General features: G+C 48.9%; 2 protein-coding genes across 3 annotated transcripts in view; one reads left to right on the forward strand and one right to left on the reverse strand.

Annotated features, from left to right (window-relative positions):
- Window positions 1-7645, reverse strand: part of ZBTB26 (zinc finger and BTB domain containing 26) — a 64390-nt gene extending 56745 nt beyond the window's left edge. Inside the window, exons 1-2 of one of the 2 annotated variants that reach the window (XR_015745413.1) lie at window positions 7507-7645; window positions 4939-6387 (exon numbers count right to left, since the gene is read on the reverse strand). Coding sequence is in view for 1 of the 2 variants with exons in the window: in XM_026688892.2 (XP_026544677.1) it covers window positions 5008-6375 (1368 nt within the window). In the remaining variant the exon portion in view is untranslated. Of the gene's footprint in view, window positions 1-3203; window positions 6388-7506 lie in introns of those variants that run through there. The other variant, XM_026688892.2, reaches the window with a different exon arrangement.
- Window positions 7646-7823: 178 nt separating this feature from the next.
- RABGAP1 (RAB GTPase activating protein 1) overlaps window positions 7824-12458 on the forward strand; it is a 78291-nt gene continuing 73656 nt past the window's right edge. The window contains exon 1 of the mRNA XM_087943990.1: window positions 7824-7980. The gene's annotated coding sequence lies outside the window, so the exon portion shown is untranslated. The remainder of the gene's footprint in view (window positions 7981-12458) is intronic.

The following is a 12458-nucleotide window of genomic DNA, read 5'->3' on the forward strand; positions in this document are numbered from 1 at the left end:
AGCGGTCAGGCATCGGATTATACAGGCTGATGTGTGTGTGTGGGGGGGGGGGGGAATGCGGCCTCTTTCTGCAGTTTCCCTTGACAGGCAGTCCTCAACTTACAATGATTCACTTAGTGACCATAAATGCGGCCTCTTTCCTGCAGTTTCCCTTGACAGGCAGTCAACTTACAATGATTCACTTAGTGTTTGTAAATGTGGCCACTTTCTTGCAGTTTCCCTTGACAGGCAGTCCTCAACTTACAATGATTCACTTAGTGTTTGTAAATGTGGCCTCTTTCTTGCAGTTTCCCTTGACAGGCAGTCCTTGACTTGAATGGTTCATTTAGTGACCATAAATGTGGCTTCTTTCCTGCAGTTTCCCTGGACAGGCAGTCCTCAACTTACAATGATTCACTTAGTGTTTGTAAATGTGGCCTCTTTCTTGCAGTTTCCCTTGACAGGCAGTCCTTGACTTGAATGGTTCATTTAGTGACCATAAATGTGGCTTCTTTCCTGCAGTTTCCCTGGACAGGCAGTCCTTGACTTACAATGATTCACTTAGTGACCATAAATGTGGCCTCTTTCCTGCAGTTTCCCTGGACAGGCAGTCCTTGACTTTAATGGTTCACTTAGTGACCGTAAATGCGGCCTCTTTCTTGCAGTTTCCCTGGACAGGCAGTCCTTGACTTACAATGATTCACTTAGTGACCGTAAATGCGGCCTCTTTCCTGCAGTTTCCCTTGACAGGCAGTCAACTTACAATGATTCAATTAGTGACCGTAAATGTGGCCTCTTTCCTGCAGTTTCCCTTGACAGGCAGTCCTTGACTTTAATGGTTCATTTAGTGACCATAAATGCGACCTCTTTCCTGCAGTTTCCCTGGACAGGCAGTCCTTGACTTACAATGATTCACTTAGTGACCATAAATGTGGCCTCTTTCCTGCAGTTTCCCTTGACAGGCAGTCCTTGACTTTAATGGTTCATTCAGTGACCATAAATGCGGCCTCTTCCCTGCAGTTTCCCTTCACAGGCAGTCCTTGACTTTAATGGTTCACTTAGTGACCGTAAATGCGGCCTCTTTCTTGCAGTTTCCCTGGACAGGCAGTCCTCGACTTACAATGATTCACTTAGTGACCGTAAATCTGGCCTCTTTCTTGCAGTTTCCCTTGACAGGCAGTCCTCGACTTACAATGATTCACTTAGTGACCGTAAATGTGGCCTCTTTCCTGGAGTTTCCTTGGACAGGCAGTCCTCGACTTACAACAATTCATTTAGTGACCATTCACAAATTTACAAGACTGAAAAAATGAGTTACAACCCTTCCTCACACTTAGGTTTGTCGCAGCATCCCCATGGTCACAAGATCAAATGGCTTGGGGCCACTGACTCGTATTTATGATGGTTGCAGTGTCTGGTGATCCCCTTTTGGCACCTCGTGACAGCCAAGTCGATGGGGAGACCGGATTCCTTGAACAACCGTGTTCCTAACTTAACTGCAATGATTCACTTAACGACGGCAAGGAAGATAAAATCGGACAAAACTCACTCAGCAACATATATGTTGGGGCTCAATTGTGGTCGTAAATCGAGGACTGGCTGCAATGCTTAATTTAATTTAAGCTGGATTGTTGGAGAAGAGCCACAAAGGGTGCTTTGAATCGATTTTGCTGTGGGCGGATGCCAGCTCCGCTTTCTCCACTGCCAGAGTATTGAACGGACTGCAGATTTCGGTGGAAGTTCAGACTACAGCTCCCATCATCTCTAGACCAGAGGTCGCCAACCTTTTGGACCTCAGGGACCACCAAACTCCATAATTTTAAATCCCGCAGACCAGAGACCCTGAGAAAATCCCCCAAAAAGTCTGCAGGAAAATTCCCCACCCCATTTTCCTACCGACTGATCGTTATTTGGGATCGCAGGATACCGTCTCCAGCTCTGTTCTTGGGGGAGAGAGAGAGAGAGGGAGGGAGAGACTTTTGCCTTCATGCAAAGAAAGCAGCAGAAGCCGCAGAAGTCTTTCTTTCTCTCTCCCAAACTCCACCAGAAATGAGTCTTTGTGAGACTTGGAGCAGGAGGCCTTGCAGGGTCCCAAAGACTCATTTCTGGCGGAGTTTGGGGGAGAGAAAGAAAGACTTTTGGTGCTTTCCTTGCGTGCAGCCAAAAGCAGAAGGAGAAAGAAGCGGAAAGAAGCAGCCCGGTGGCCAGGTGGGGCAAGTTCCCCCCTCCGCCCTTTCCCACCCTCCCCTCACTACCTTGTGTTGATCGCAATGCAAGCGACGAAAGCCTTGGGTTCCCATGGGCCATGTGGGCGGCGCAGCCTTGTGTTCCTGCGCAGCCTGGATTAATTGCTTTGGGGGGGACATTTCTCTGCGGACCCGCCATCATTTTCTCACGGAGCACCAGTGGTTCCCGGCCCACCGGTTGGCGACCACTGCTCTAAACTAAAGGAGGTAGGGTGTTGGGAGTCCAGCACCCTGGACAGCACCAGGCTAGCAAAAGCAGATGACAACTCTGCATTCCTATCAACTCAAATGTCTTTACAATCTACTAAACCCAATGGACACTCTAGGTGTATATAACAGGTTAACAGAGTTGGAAGGGACCTTGTAGGTCATCTAGTCTAACCCTCCGCCTAAGCAGGAGACCCTGCACCATTTCTGACAGCATACACAAACACGGAAGGCTAGTGAGGTAAGCTTTGAACTAATAGTCTCTCTCCCACCTTGGCTTTCCTTTTCAACTCACTCTTATGTCCGGCTCAGCCTGCCAACCATTTCCAAACTACTGGTGATGCTAAACAGTTCATTTAGTGACCGTAAATGCGGCCTCTTTCCTGGAGTTTTCCTGTAGAGGCAGTCCTCAACGTACAAGTTCATTTGGCGACCGTCCAAAGTTACTACAGGACTGGGGGAAAAAAATTGACTTATGACTATTTCTGATACAAGCATTGCAGCATCCCCACGGCCACACGGTCAAAATTGAGACACTTCCAGGCACTGATTCATATTTATGACGGTTGCAGTGACCTTGGATCTAAGGTCAACAGGGAAGCTAGATTCACTTCGCCTCCGCTTTGCAAAATGGGGCAAAGTTCACCTTAGAAGGGTGTCGTTTAGCCCCCCCCCCCCAAAATAAAATTTGGGGCTCCCATCATGGTCGTAAATCGGGGACTACTGTTATCATTTACCAAAAAAAAATAAAAGGATATATATACACACACCTTGGAAGGTGGTTTAATTGCTTTATTCCAAACCCACTGCAATGACTCAGTACACAAACAGGGTTTTTTTCTTCTTCTGGACACTAGAATGCATTCACAGATCCAGACAGCCTTACTCCCCCGAGAAGTTTGCAAGGGGTTGAGGGCGAGGCGGGGGAAGGGGGGGGGGAAATCCCCTCTCCTCGGAGGACCCCTAACAGGGAGAAAAGGACAATAATGCTGGTTGTGGGGTTTCTACCTACCGATTGCTACAAGATTTCCCCCTTCCCTCCGGGAGGCGATTGAGCTCTGAGGGGGCCAGCATTCTACCACCTGCTCGCTTAAAATACTTGAGCCCACCTCACCTTTTCTACACACGCCACAACTCCTCCTCTCCCACTTCTGACTTAAGGATGAACGGAAGATGACAATGGGCAAAAGAAGAAAGGCGGGATAGGAAACAAGGAAGCTTTGCCCAATCATGTTTTTCAAGAGGAAAAAAACTCTTTCTTTAGGGGAGTAAATACTGCAAGTCTGCACCCAGGGGCTTCCTGCTTCCTGGATTTCCCAGCCCAGGAAAAAAGACCACCATAATATAGGGGGGAAAAAATACCCAGGGTCTCCTACACCAGAACTCTGGCTAAGTAAAATACGGCTCATACGATACACTAATAATCCACCTTCAACTAGTAACTTTTTTTTTTTTTAACGGATTGGGAATCCCTCTCCCCAGAAATAATTCCGAAGAGTGAAGAACCTACGGTCTGCCTTGGAGATCCTCTTCCCTTTCAGAGGCTTCCCAGTGCTGAAGGCACCGTAAGATCCTTTCAAACCGATCCCGTCCTCTTATGGCATTGCTTCTAACCAAATGCCAACAGTATTTTAAGCACCATACGTAATCTTCAAAACAAAAAACGGACTCGGGTTTTAGGAACAACGGAGGAACCGATCATAGCCATAAGAAAAAAAAAATAGAGGGATACGAGCCGAGGCCCCGCTAGAAGGGAAACCGTTACAGAAAAAAAACCCAAGTTGCGCCGTAAAGAATCACATGGGTGTGTGGAGAGGCATGCAAACTTCAACCGTCCTAGCCTAAAGCACGCCGTTTCTACCCAAGATGTGATGAAACCTATTCTGGTGGGGGGAGGGGAGGAACTGAGCCCGAACCAAGGGGCAAAGGAGGGAGGGTCGTCCCACCCGTCTGCTGCTCCGAATTCTGCCCAGGTTTGCTCTAAAGCAATTACGCTTCTTTCCCCGTCCTATTGGAAAGGAACGACCGTGTTAAAGAGGCGGTGCTCCTTAGAGTAGCCGGAGCCGAGAGGGAAGTACCTGATGGTTTTTCACAAAGAATACAAAATAAGAAGATCGCCCAAGAGGCGACCAAGTAAAAAGACTTTATAATTATCCAGTGTTTTTTTTTTCTTCTTCTTCTTTTTTTCTAAGAATACAGTCCTGTCTTTAGCTTAAAAACTCTTGCCACAACGAGGCGTATCTGTTCCTGTTTTTTAGGCCTTTGGCTGGCTCACGACCAAGGGGCTTCTTTTGGCAGAACTTAACCAAAACAGGTGTGTCCCCCACCCCACACACACACCATGCCAGCTCTTGTAATATTCACAGGAGGTGGTTCAGTTTGCAAAAGAGACAAAGTCACGTAGACACGCTGAATCTTTCTAAAAGAAGGCAGGCCCTGGAGCTCAAAAGGGGAAGCCGTTCCAGGTTTGGGCACCTAGGCCAGCTCCATTCACACACACACACACACATCCCTGGCAGCAGTTGGTGGTCTTTCTCGCTCGCAAACAGAGCCTGGGGGGACGGGGTGCAAGCCCTTAATTCGCGCAGGCGCTTTCGCTCCGTAAACTGAGCACGGCCTGGGCGAGCTTCCCCGCCTCCAGCACCTGGCTGGCTTCGTTGGCGGGGCAGCCTTTGGAGTCCACCCCCGAGCTGCAGCCGAAAGAATCGAAGTCTATGGCCGAGTCCTGAGCGCTCCTCTCGTTGGCGTTGTCGAAGCTGTTCTTGCCGTGAAGCTGCTTGAGGTGCTTCCTGAGGACCGGCTTGTGAGCGAAGACCATGTCGCAGTAGTTGCACCGGTGGGGCTTGTCTCCACTGTGCAGGTTGAGGTGGTCCTGCAGGGAGCACTTCTGGGAGAAGGTCTTCCCGCAGATCTTGCACTGGAAAGGCTTGATGCCCGCGTGGACCCTCATGTGCCGGTGGAGGTTGCCCTTCTGGGTGAAGGTTTTCCCGCAGAGGAGGCACATGAAGAGCTTGTGCATCTTCAGGTGGTTGGCGTAGTTCTCCAGGTGCCGGAAGACGCGCGTGCACTTGGGGCACTGGTGGTGCCACTGCAGGCCCTTGTCCACCCCGCGGTTGCTGGGGCCAAAGAGGTCCTTGGAAGCCACAATGAGGTTGTCGGCCGGCGAGTAGGAGAGGGCGTAGTTGTGCAGCTGACTCTGCTCCAGGTCGCCCACTCGGTTCTCCACGGTGGAGTTGATCAGGGAGTGCTGGGGCTCCGAGGAAGGGAGGGAGCTGGGCTCTTCAGAGGAAAGGAACGGCCCTGGGTCCTTTTTGCTCCCCACCTCGGCCACCTCCCCGATGGACTCCACTTTCACGATCTGGATGTCGCTATCGTCCATGTCCATGCTGTCCTCCGACGGCTGGAGGCAAGGCGAATCAGGCTGCAAGGAGTCTTCTTCCTCGTCGTCTTCCTCCTCCTCCTCCTCCTCTTCCCCACCACTGGCTCCGACAGCCTCCTTCGACTGGGAGGAGTTGGCCCTGGCCTGGTTCTCCTCTTTGTTCCCCAGCTTCTGCTTCGGCCTGATGAACTTCCAGAGCGCCTCCGTGCAGCGCTCCACAATGTGGCTCATCTGAAGGAAGCTGGCGGCCGTCAAGTAGTTCACCAGCTCCATCTCGGGGAACTCCAGCACTCCGCTGTAGCAGGACAGGAGCAGCTGCCGCCCGACTTCCGAGCTCTGCAGGATGGAGATCTTGACTTCCCTGGAGTCGTTGAGCAGGAACTGGTCCCTCAAGAAGGGCGAGCCGGCGGCGAAGACGACCTTGTGGCCGTGGACCTCCAGGTCATCGATGCAGACCGTGACGTCACAGAACTTGTTCTCCTCTCTCAGCTTGTTCATCTTCTGCAACATCGAATCCCCGTAGTTGTCAAACTGGAAATGGAGGCTCTCCGTTCTCTCGGTCATGTTGACGAAGCCCTAAAGGGTATCAAACAGAAGAGAATATCTGTAAGCTCAGGGTTCAAGCGAGGAGTCCTTGGCGCTCTCTTGAGCTTAAGTGGTTTTCTTCCAACATCTCATTACCAAAGTAGGTAACATCATCAGTGCAGCAGGGAGTGGGCTTTACAGAGAGGAGGAGAAGAGGAGGAGGAGGAATGTGGGATCCTCATGCCCTTCTGAGCTTGGTGATTTTCTTGTAGATGTTTCATGACCCAGCTAGGGAACAACATCAGTGCAGGAGGGAGTGGGCTTTATGGAGGAGGAGAAAGAGAAGGAATGAGGGCGGGGAAAGAACGACAACTGTGGGGTCCTCTATGTTCTCTGAGCTTGGATGTTTTCCTGCAGACGTTTCATTGGCCCAGCTAGACTACACCATCAGTGCACACCTAAAGGATGCCAAGCATCAGGATTTGGATTGGCTAACCTAAAGAAAAGTAGGTCTAAAGGGGACATGATGGCAGTATCCCAATATTTGAGAGGCTGCCACAAAGAGAGGGGGGAGTGGTCAATTTATTTTCCAAAGCGGGAAAGACAAGAAGCAATGGATGGAAACTAATAAAAAAGAGAAACAACCTAGAATTCAGGAGAAACTTATTAACAGTGAAGACAATTAACCAGTGGAACAACCTGCCACCAGATATCAAGGGTGCTCCATCACTGGAGGTTTTTGAGAGGATGGACGGCCACTTGTCTGAAATGGTATAGGTTCTCCTGCTTGAGCACGGGGCTGGACTAGAAGACCTCCAAGGCCCCTTCCAGCTCTATTATACGCTATCAGAAAGGGCCAAGCGAGGCCTGAAGGGCCACCCCAGCCTCGTCCCAAGCACCCCCTGCTAATCTTTCCCTGCAGGGATGGCATGGGGGTCCCCCGACTTCCCTGCACCCCCTAACCTCAAACTCGCCGGGGGAATCCCCAGCATTGACGTCCCTCCCCCTCTCAACCACCCCCGCCTTCCCACCCCTCCCCCAGGGTAGGTTTTAAGGAAGGCGGGGGCAGCTCCAGGCGCTGCGCCGGGCTCCAGTGGCCGCGAGTTCCACCAGCACCCCAGGGAAGAGGCGGGTCGGGGTTTTAAGGGCCCCCAGCCGGGCTGGGCTCACCTCCTCTCCGCCTCCCCCCGGCGCCGCTGGTCGGGGTCCGCCCGGGGGGGGAGGGGGAAGGCCCGAGCGCGGGGACCCCTGGCCGAGAGACCGGCTCGCCGCCACCGGAAGTCGCTCTGCCCCACTTCCGGCGCCGCCTTTCTCTTCTCTCTCTCTCTCTCTCTCTTTTTCCCCAAGTCGGCGCGAAGAAAAGAAGGGGCGGGGCCGACGCGGGTTGCTAAGGAAGAGGCGGGGCCGCCCTGCCGGAAGTGTGCGCGCCGCCTCGCCTACCTCCCGCCCGGGCGCCGGAAGGGGCAAGCACCGCTTCCGGCCGGGCCCGGTCACGTGACTGGGGTTGGGATCGGGGCGCTGGGGCGGCCTGACAGAGGCCCGTCAGTGGCGGCGGCGGCGGCGGCGGCGGCGCTGCTGCTCCCGCGGCGGGCGAGAGGGGAGGCGGCGGCGGCGGCGGTGGTGGCCCGTCCCGTCTGGATGAGGGTGAGTCGGAGGGGACCCCCATCGATGAGGGGCGCCGAAGGGGGCGGGGCCGGCGTTGGGGGAAGGGAGGAGCCCGACTAGTGGGCGGGGCTCCTCAACCAGGCTAGGGAGGGGGGAGGCACGAGAGCCAAGAATCCATAATCGATCACCGTAGCCCGGCCAGTAGCCGTGGTCGATAAAGGGGAGGGGGTCTGTTTGGGCCCCCAGGGGTGCTGAAGACCCCCGTTATGAATGGTCCCGATGCCCCCCCTTTGCTCCAGCCAGGATCATTATCGATGGCCTCCCTTGGATGGGGCACCACCAGGAGATCCCAGGGCTAGTAGATGTGTAGGGAAAAAAGTTGGGAGGGGAACCCCCAACCCATCTGCCATCCTTGGGATCTCCTGGTGGTGCCCCATCCAAGGGAGGCCCAACCTTTGCCAGGGTCAGGATCGAGAAGCGAGGAGGAAAGAGGAACACAGACACCCCCCACCCCATTCCTTTCCATCCTCCCCACCCCATTCCAAAGAAATAGATATTTCCATTTCGTTTCTTTCGCCTATGGAAAAACCTCCCATAAATTCACCCCGATTCCAGCTTGACTTCCAAGGCCATTTAATATTTAGGTTGGGGCAAGAAGGGAAGCTTGGCCAGGAAACCCCCATGCCTGTTGATACTGGAAGGAGCCAAGGAAGGGGTTTGTGTTTTGGTTATTCTGTATAGCCCTTTGGACTTACTAAAGCTCCTGTTGAATTGGCTATTTATTTACGTCTTGTGTGTTTGTCATCCGAGGACGCCCTGTTTATAAACACAGACACATATACATAATTTAAAGACACCCACACACATATGTAAATACTTCCACAGGATGTGTGTGTGTGGGTGTGCATATTATGTTTCTTTCTCTTTCTCTATATATACATGTATATATATGTGTGTGTGTGTATATATATATAGAGAGAGAGAGAGAAACAATGTATATATATATATAGAGAGAGAGAGAAACAAGTATATATGTATATGTGTGTGAGTATATACACACACACAGACATACAGAGAGAAACAAGAATATATTTTGAGTTGGAATCTTATATGCTTTTGCTTTCGAGAAACTGCGAGAGCGTTTCTCATGATAAATATGCTGCCATTGATATGTGAGGTGGAATTGTTGGAGTGTGGCTGTCAGATCCCTGTTCTTGATACTGCCATTCAGCTGGTTCTTCGTCCTCTCTGAGCTTGGTGGTTTTCTTACAGACATTTCATGACCCAACTAGGTAACGTCATCAGTGTATTGTGGATTGTTGGAGTGCTATGAGACTGTTCTTGTGAGAAATTTCTATTGGAATTGAGATTGGGAAAAAAAACCTCATATAATTCCACCAGACCTGCCCTGATTGCATGCAATAATGAACACTTCTGAATTTTATTATTTATGCTGGCGAGCTCTTTGCCTTGATAAAGCAATGTTTTCTAGAGTCATTTTTCTTTCCAAAACAAAAATGATACAAGTTCCAACATTACACCAATGAAGCTTATTCTGTGGCTTAATATGGATAACTTGGAACTGGCTCTTATATTCTATTTAAAGGAAATGTGGAATGAAACCTAATTATTACTATTAGATCTGCTATTAAACCCCATAGTTTTGCATGTTGTATGAAATTGCTCTTGCATAGAAATTTAATAAAACTGCTGAACTGTAATTTGCTTTTACTAATACTGGGGATCTGTTGTCCACTTTTGGAGTGGCTCACATTGACAGATGCTTCAAAGGAGGATGGTGAAATGTGACTATTATTAATATTAATGGACACATTGTGTAATGATCTCCCCTATTCAATATCTTTGTCAGTGCTGAAACGGCAATCTCAGAGACCAACAGGATTGGAAAAAACTGCTTAAATACGTTTCGACATTTTTACAAGGGTTGCCTTTTGTGGTTTTGAAAGTTAAGGAAAGTGAAGGGGAACTCTAGAACACTTCAGATGTTTCAAATATTACCTAATGACCCTCAAATATTACCTAATGCAAAAGACTATTGTGTAAAAAAAAAAAGGAACAGACGATATAATAAACATGTATGCATGATATATGACTCAGAATTTCTTCTCATTTCCTTATATATGTTCAAAGCAATTTAAGAGCTTGTCAAAATAACTAATAAAATATTAGGAGAGCCATTGTTTTTCCAATAGCGATAATCCGGGAGGGGTGGGTGAAATTAAAGTTTGCCACACATGTTTTAAAACAGGTAGTGCTGGATGTTTTATTCTGCTGGTTAAATAGCTCTCCTTTGAATCTCTGATTTTAGAAGGAAGCTAGATGAAATAATCCACCAATAGATTTCAGGCTTTTCATATCTCTGTCTAGAGATCAGCCCCACCATGGCACCAGCCTTATCTGGAGTTAATTATATTAGTATCTTTCATGACCTGGATTTTATCTGTTGGTTTTCTTTTGATTTTTTTTTTAAATTCTATTTAAGGACATGAGGATTTAGATTGCCAGATAAACAAACCACGTTCAAAAGTGAAACAACCCTTCAATTCAGTACAGGTCGTTCTTGATTTACAACAGTTTATTTACTGACCGTTCGAAGTTACAACGGCACCGCAAAAAACATGACTTTTCACACTTATGACCATTGCAGCCTCCCCGTGGTCCCAGACTCTTGGCAACTGACTCATACTTACGACCGTTGCTGTGATGTGATTTCCCCTTTCGCGACCTTCGGACAAGACTAAGTCCATGGGGAAGCTGGATTCACTTAACAGTCGGGTTACTACTTTAACAATGGCTGTGATTCACAGAACAACTTTGGCCAGGAAGGTCCTAAAATGGAGGGGAAACTCTCTCAACAAATGTCTCACTTAGTAACAGAACATTTGGGCTCAATTGTGTCGTAAGCCCGAGGACTCCCTGTACTCATACAATTCTTGGAGATTAATGAAAGTGCAAAAATGATTATTTTTTTTTACTCCTCCTAAAAGGCTAGCTAGCTTTTCTTTGAAACACTAAAAGGATCAGAGCAAACATTCACACTCTCTGCCCTCCCTCCCCGTTGACAGCATTACAGGGGTCACCAGTCACAGCAATGGTGTTCCTTCTACAGATAGTCCTCGACTTACAACGGTCCATTGAGTGACCGTTTGAAGTTACAATGGCACTGAAAAAAACAGAACTTAGGATCGTTTTTCACACTTAACGACCGTTGCAGCCTCCCCATAGTTTTTTCTTTTACATCCATAAGTGCTTAGCGAACTGTGCATTGCCTGGGTCAATGTACATTGTATAATACAATGCTACTAATAATATTATTTAGATACACATAATCATAGTCTTTCCATTTCTAACATTTGCGTATACATGGTAATTATAATCTATTACATATCAGTATAAAAGCAAAGGTTCCCCTCGCACACCCGTGTTGGTCATTTCCGGCTTTAGTGGGGAGTGCTCATCTCCATTGCAAAGGCGAAGAGCCAGCGCTGTCCAAAGACATCTCCGCGGTCATATGGCCGGCATGCCTCAATGCCGAAGGCACACAGAGCGCTGTTCCCTTCCCACCAAAGGTGGTCCCTATTTTTCTACTTGCATTTTTTTACATGCTTTTGAACTGCTAGGTTGGCAGAAGCTGGGACAAGGAACGGGAGCTCACTCTGTGACGCGGCACTAGGGATTCGAACCGCTGAACCGCTGACCGTTCTGATCGACAAGCTCAACGTCTTAGCTACTGAGCCACTGCGTCCCTGGTATATATCGGTATACATTTCCCCAATTTTCCCAATTTCTACTTTCTGCCTTTTTATCCTACCTCTTAATAAATAGCCACTATATGAATAAGCATTCTAATATCTGTCCAACATCTCTTGTCCTTCTTAGAATTTCAACTCTTTTATTGACTTTTTGGTAAACCTTTCATGCTTCTCCCTTGGGATCTTGCCAATGGTTTACACCACTCTTATTTAATCTAAATTCAGTTAGATTAGTGCCGGTATAACTTCGAACGGTCACGTGATTTACATTGGGATACTTGACCGTTGACTCACATTTATGACGCCGCAGTGTCCTGTGATCCCCTTTTGCGACCTTCTGGCAGGCAAAGTCAATAGGAAAGCCATTTAACTGTGTGACAATTTTAACAATGGCAGCGATTGGCTTCACAAGGGTGGCAAGTGATGTGGTAAAACGGGGCAAAGCCCACTTCACCCATGCCTCACTTAGCAACATAAGTTTGGGGCTCTTAAGTCAAGGCCTACTACCCGTGTTTTCTTTTGCGCTGTTTAAACGGAAACATGCCCTGACGGGAGCAACAGGGTCATTTCACCAGCCTCAAAATATGATAATGACATTTTAAGCCGCATGCGAATATTTATTGGTGGTTTCCGTCGTGTGGATTGATTGAGTCAGACCTGAGTTTGAGCATGCACCAGGGGTTGCCAGAAGCTGCCAGGAACTGCACGCAGGCCATCCAAAGAGGGAGGAGACAAGGACAATTT

Source organism: Notechis scutatus, chromosome 15 (genome assembly GCF_049901735.1).
Source record: "Notechis scutatus isolate UNSWTSFEM ecotype Mainland chromosome 15, rNotScu1.2, whole genome shotgun sequence".
Lineage (NCBI taxonomy): Eukaryota > Metazoa > Chordata > Lepidosauria > Squamata > Elapidae > Notechis > Notechis scutatus.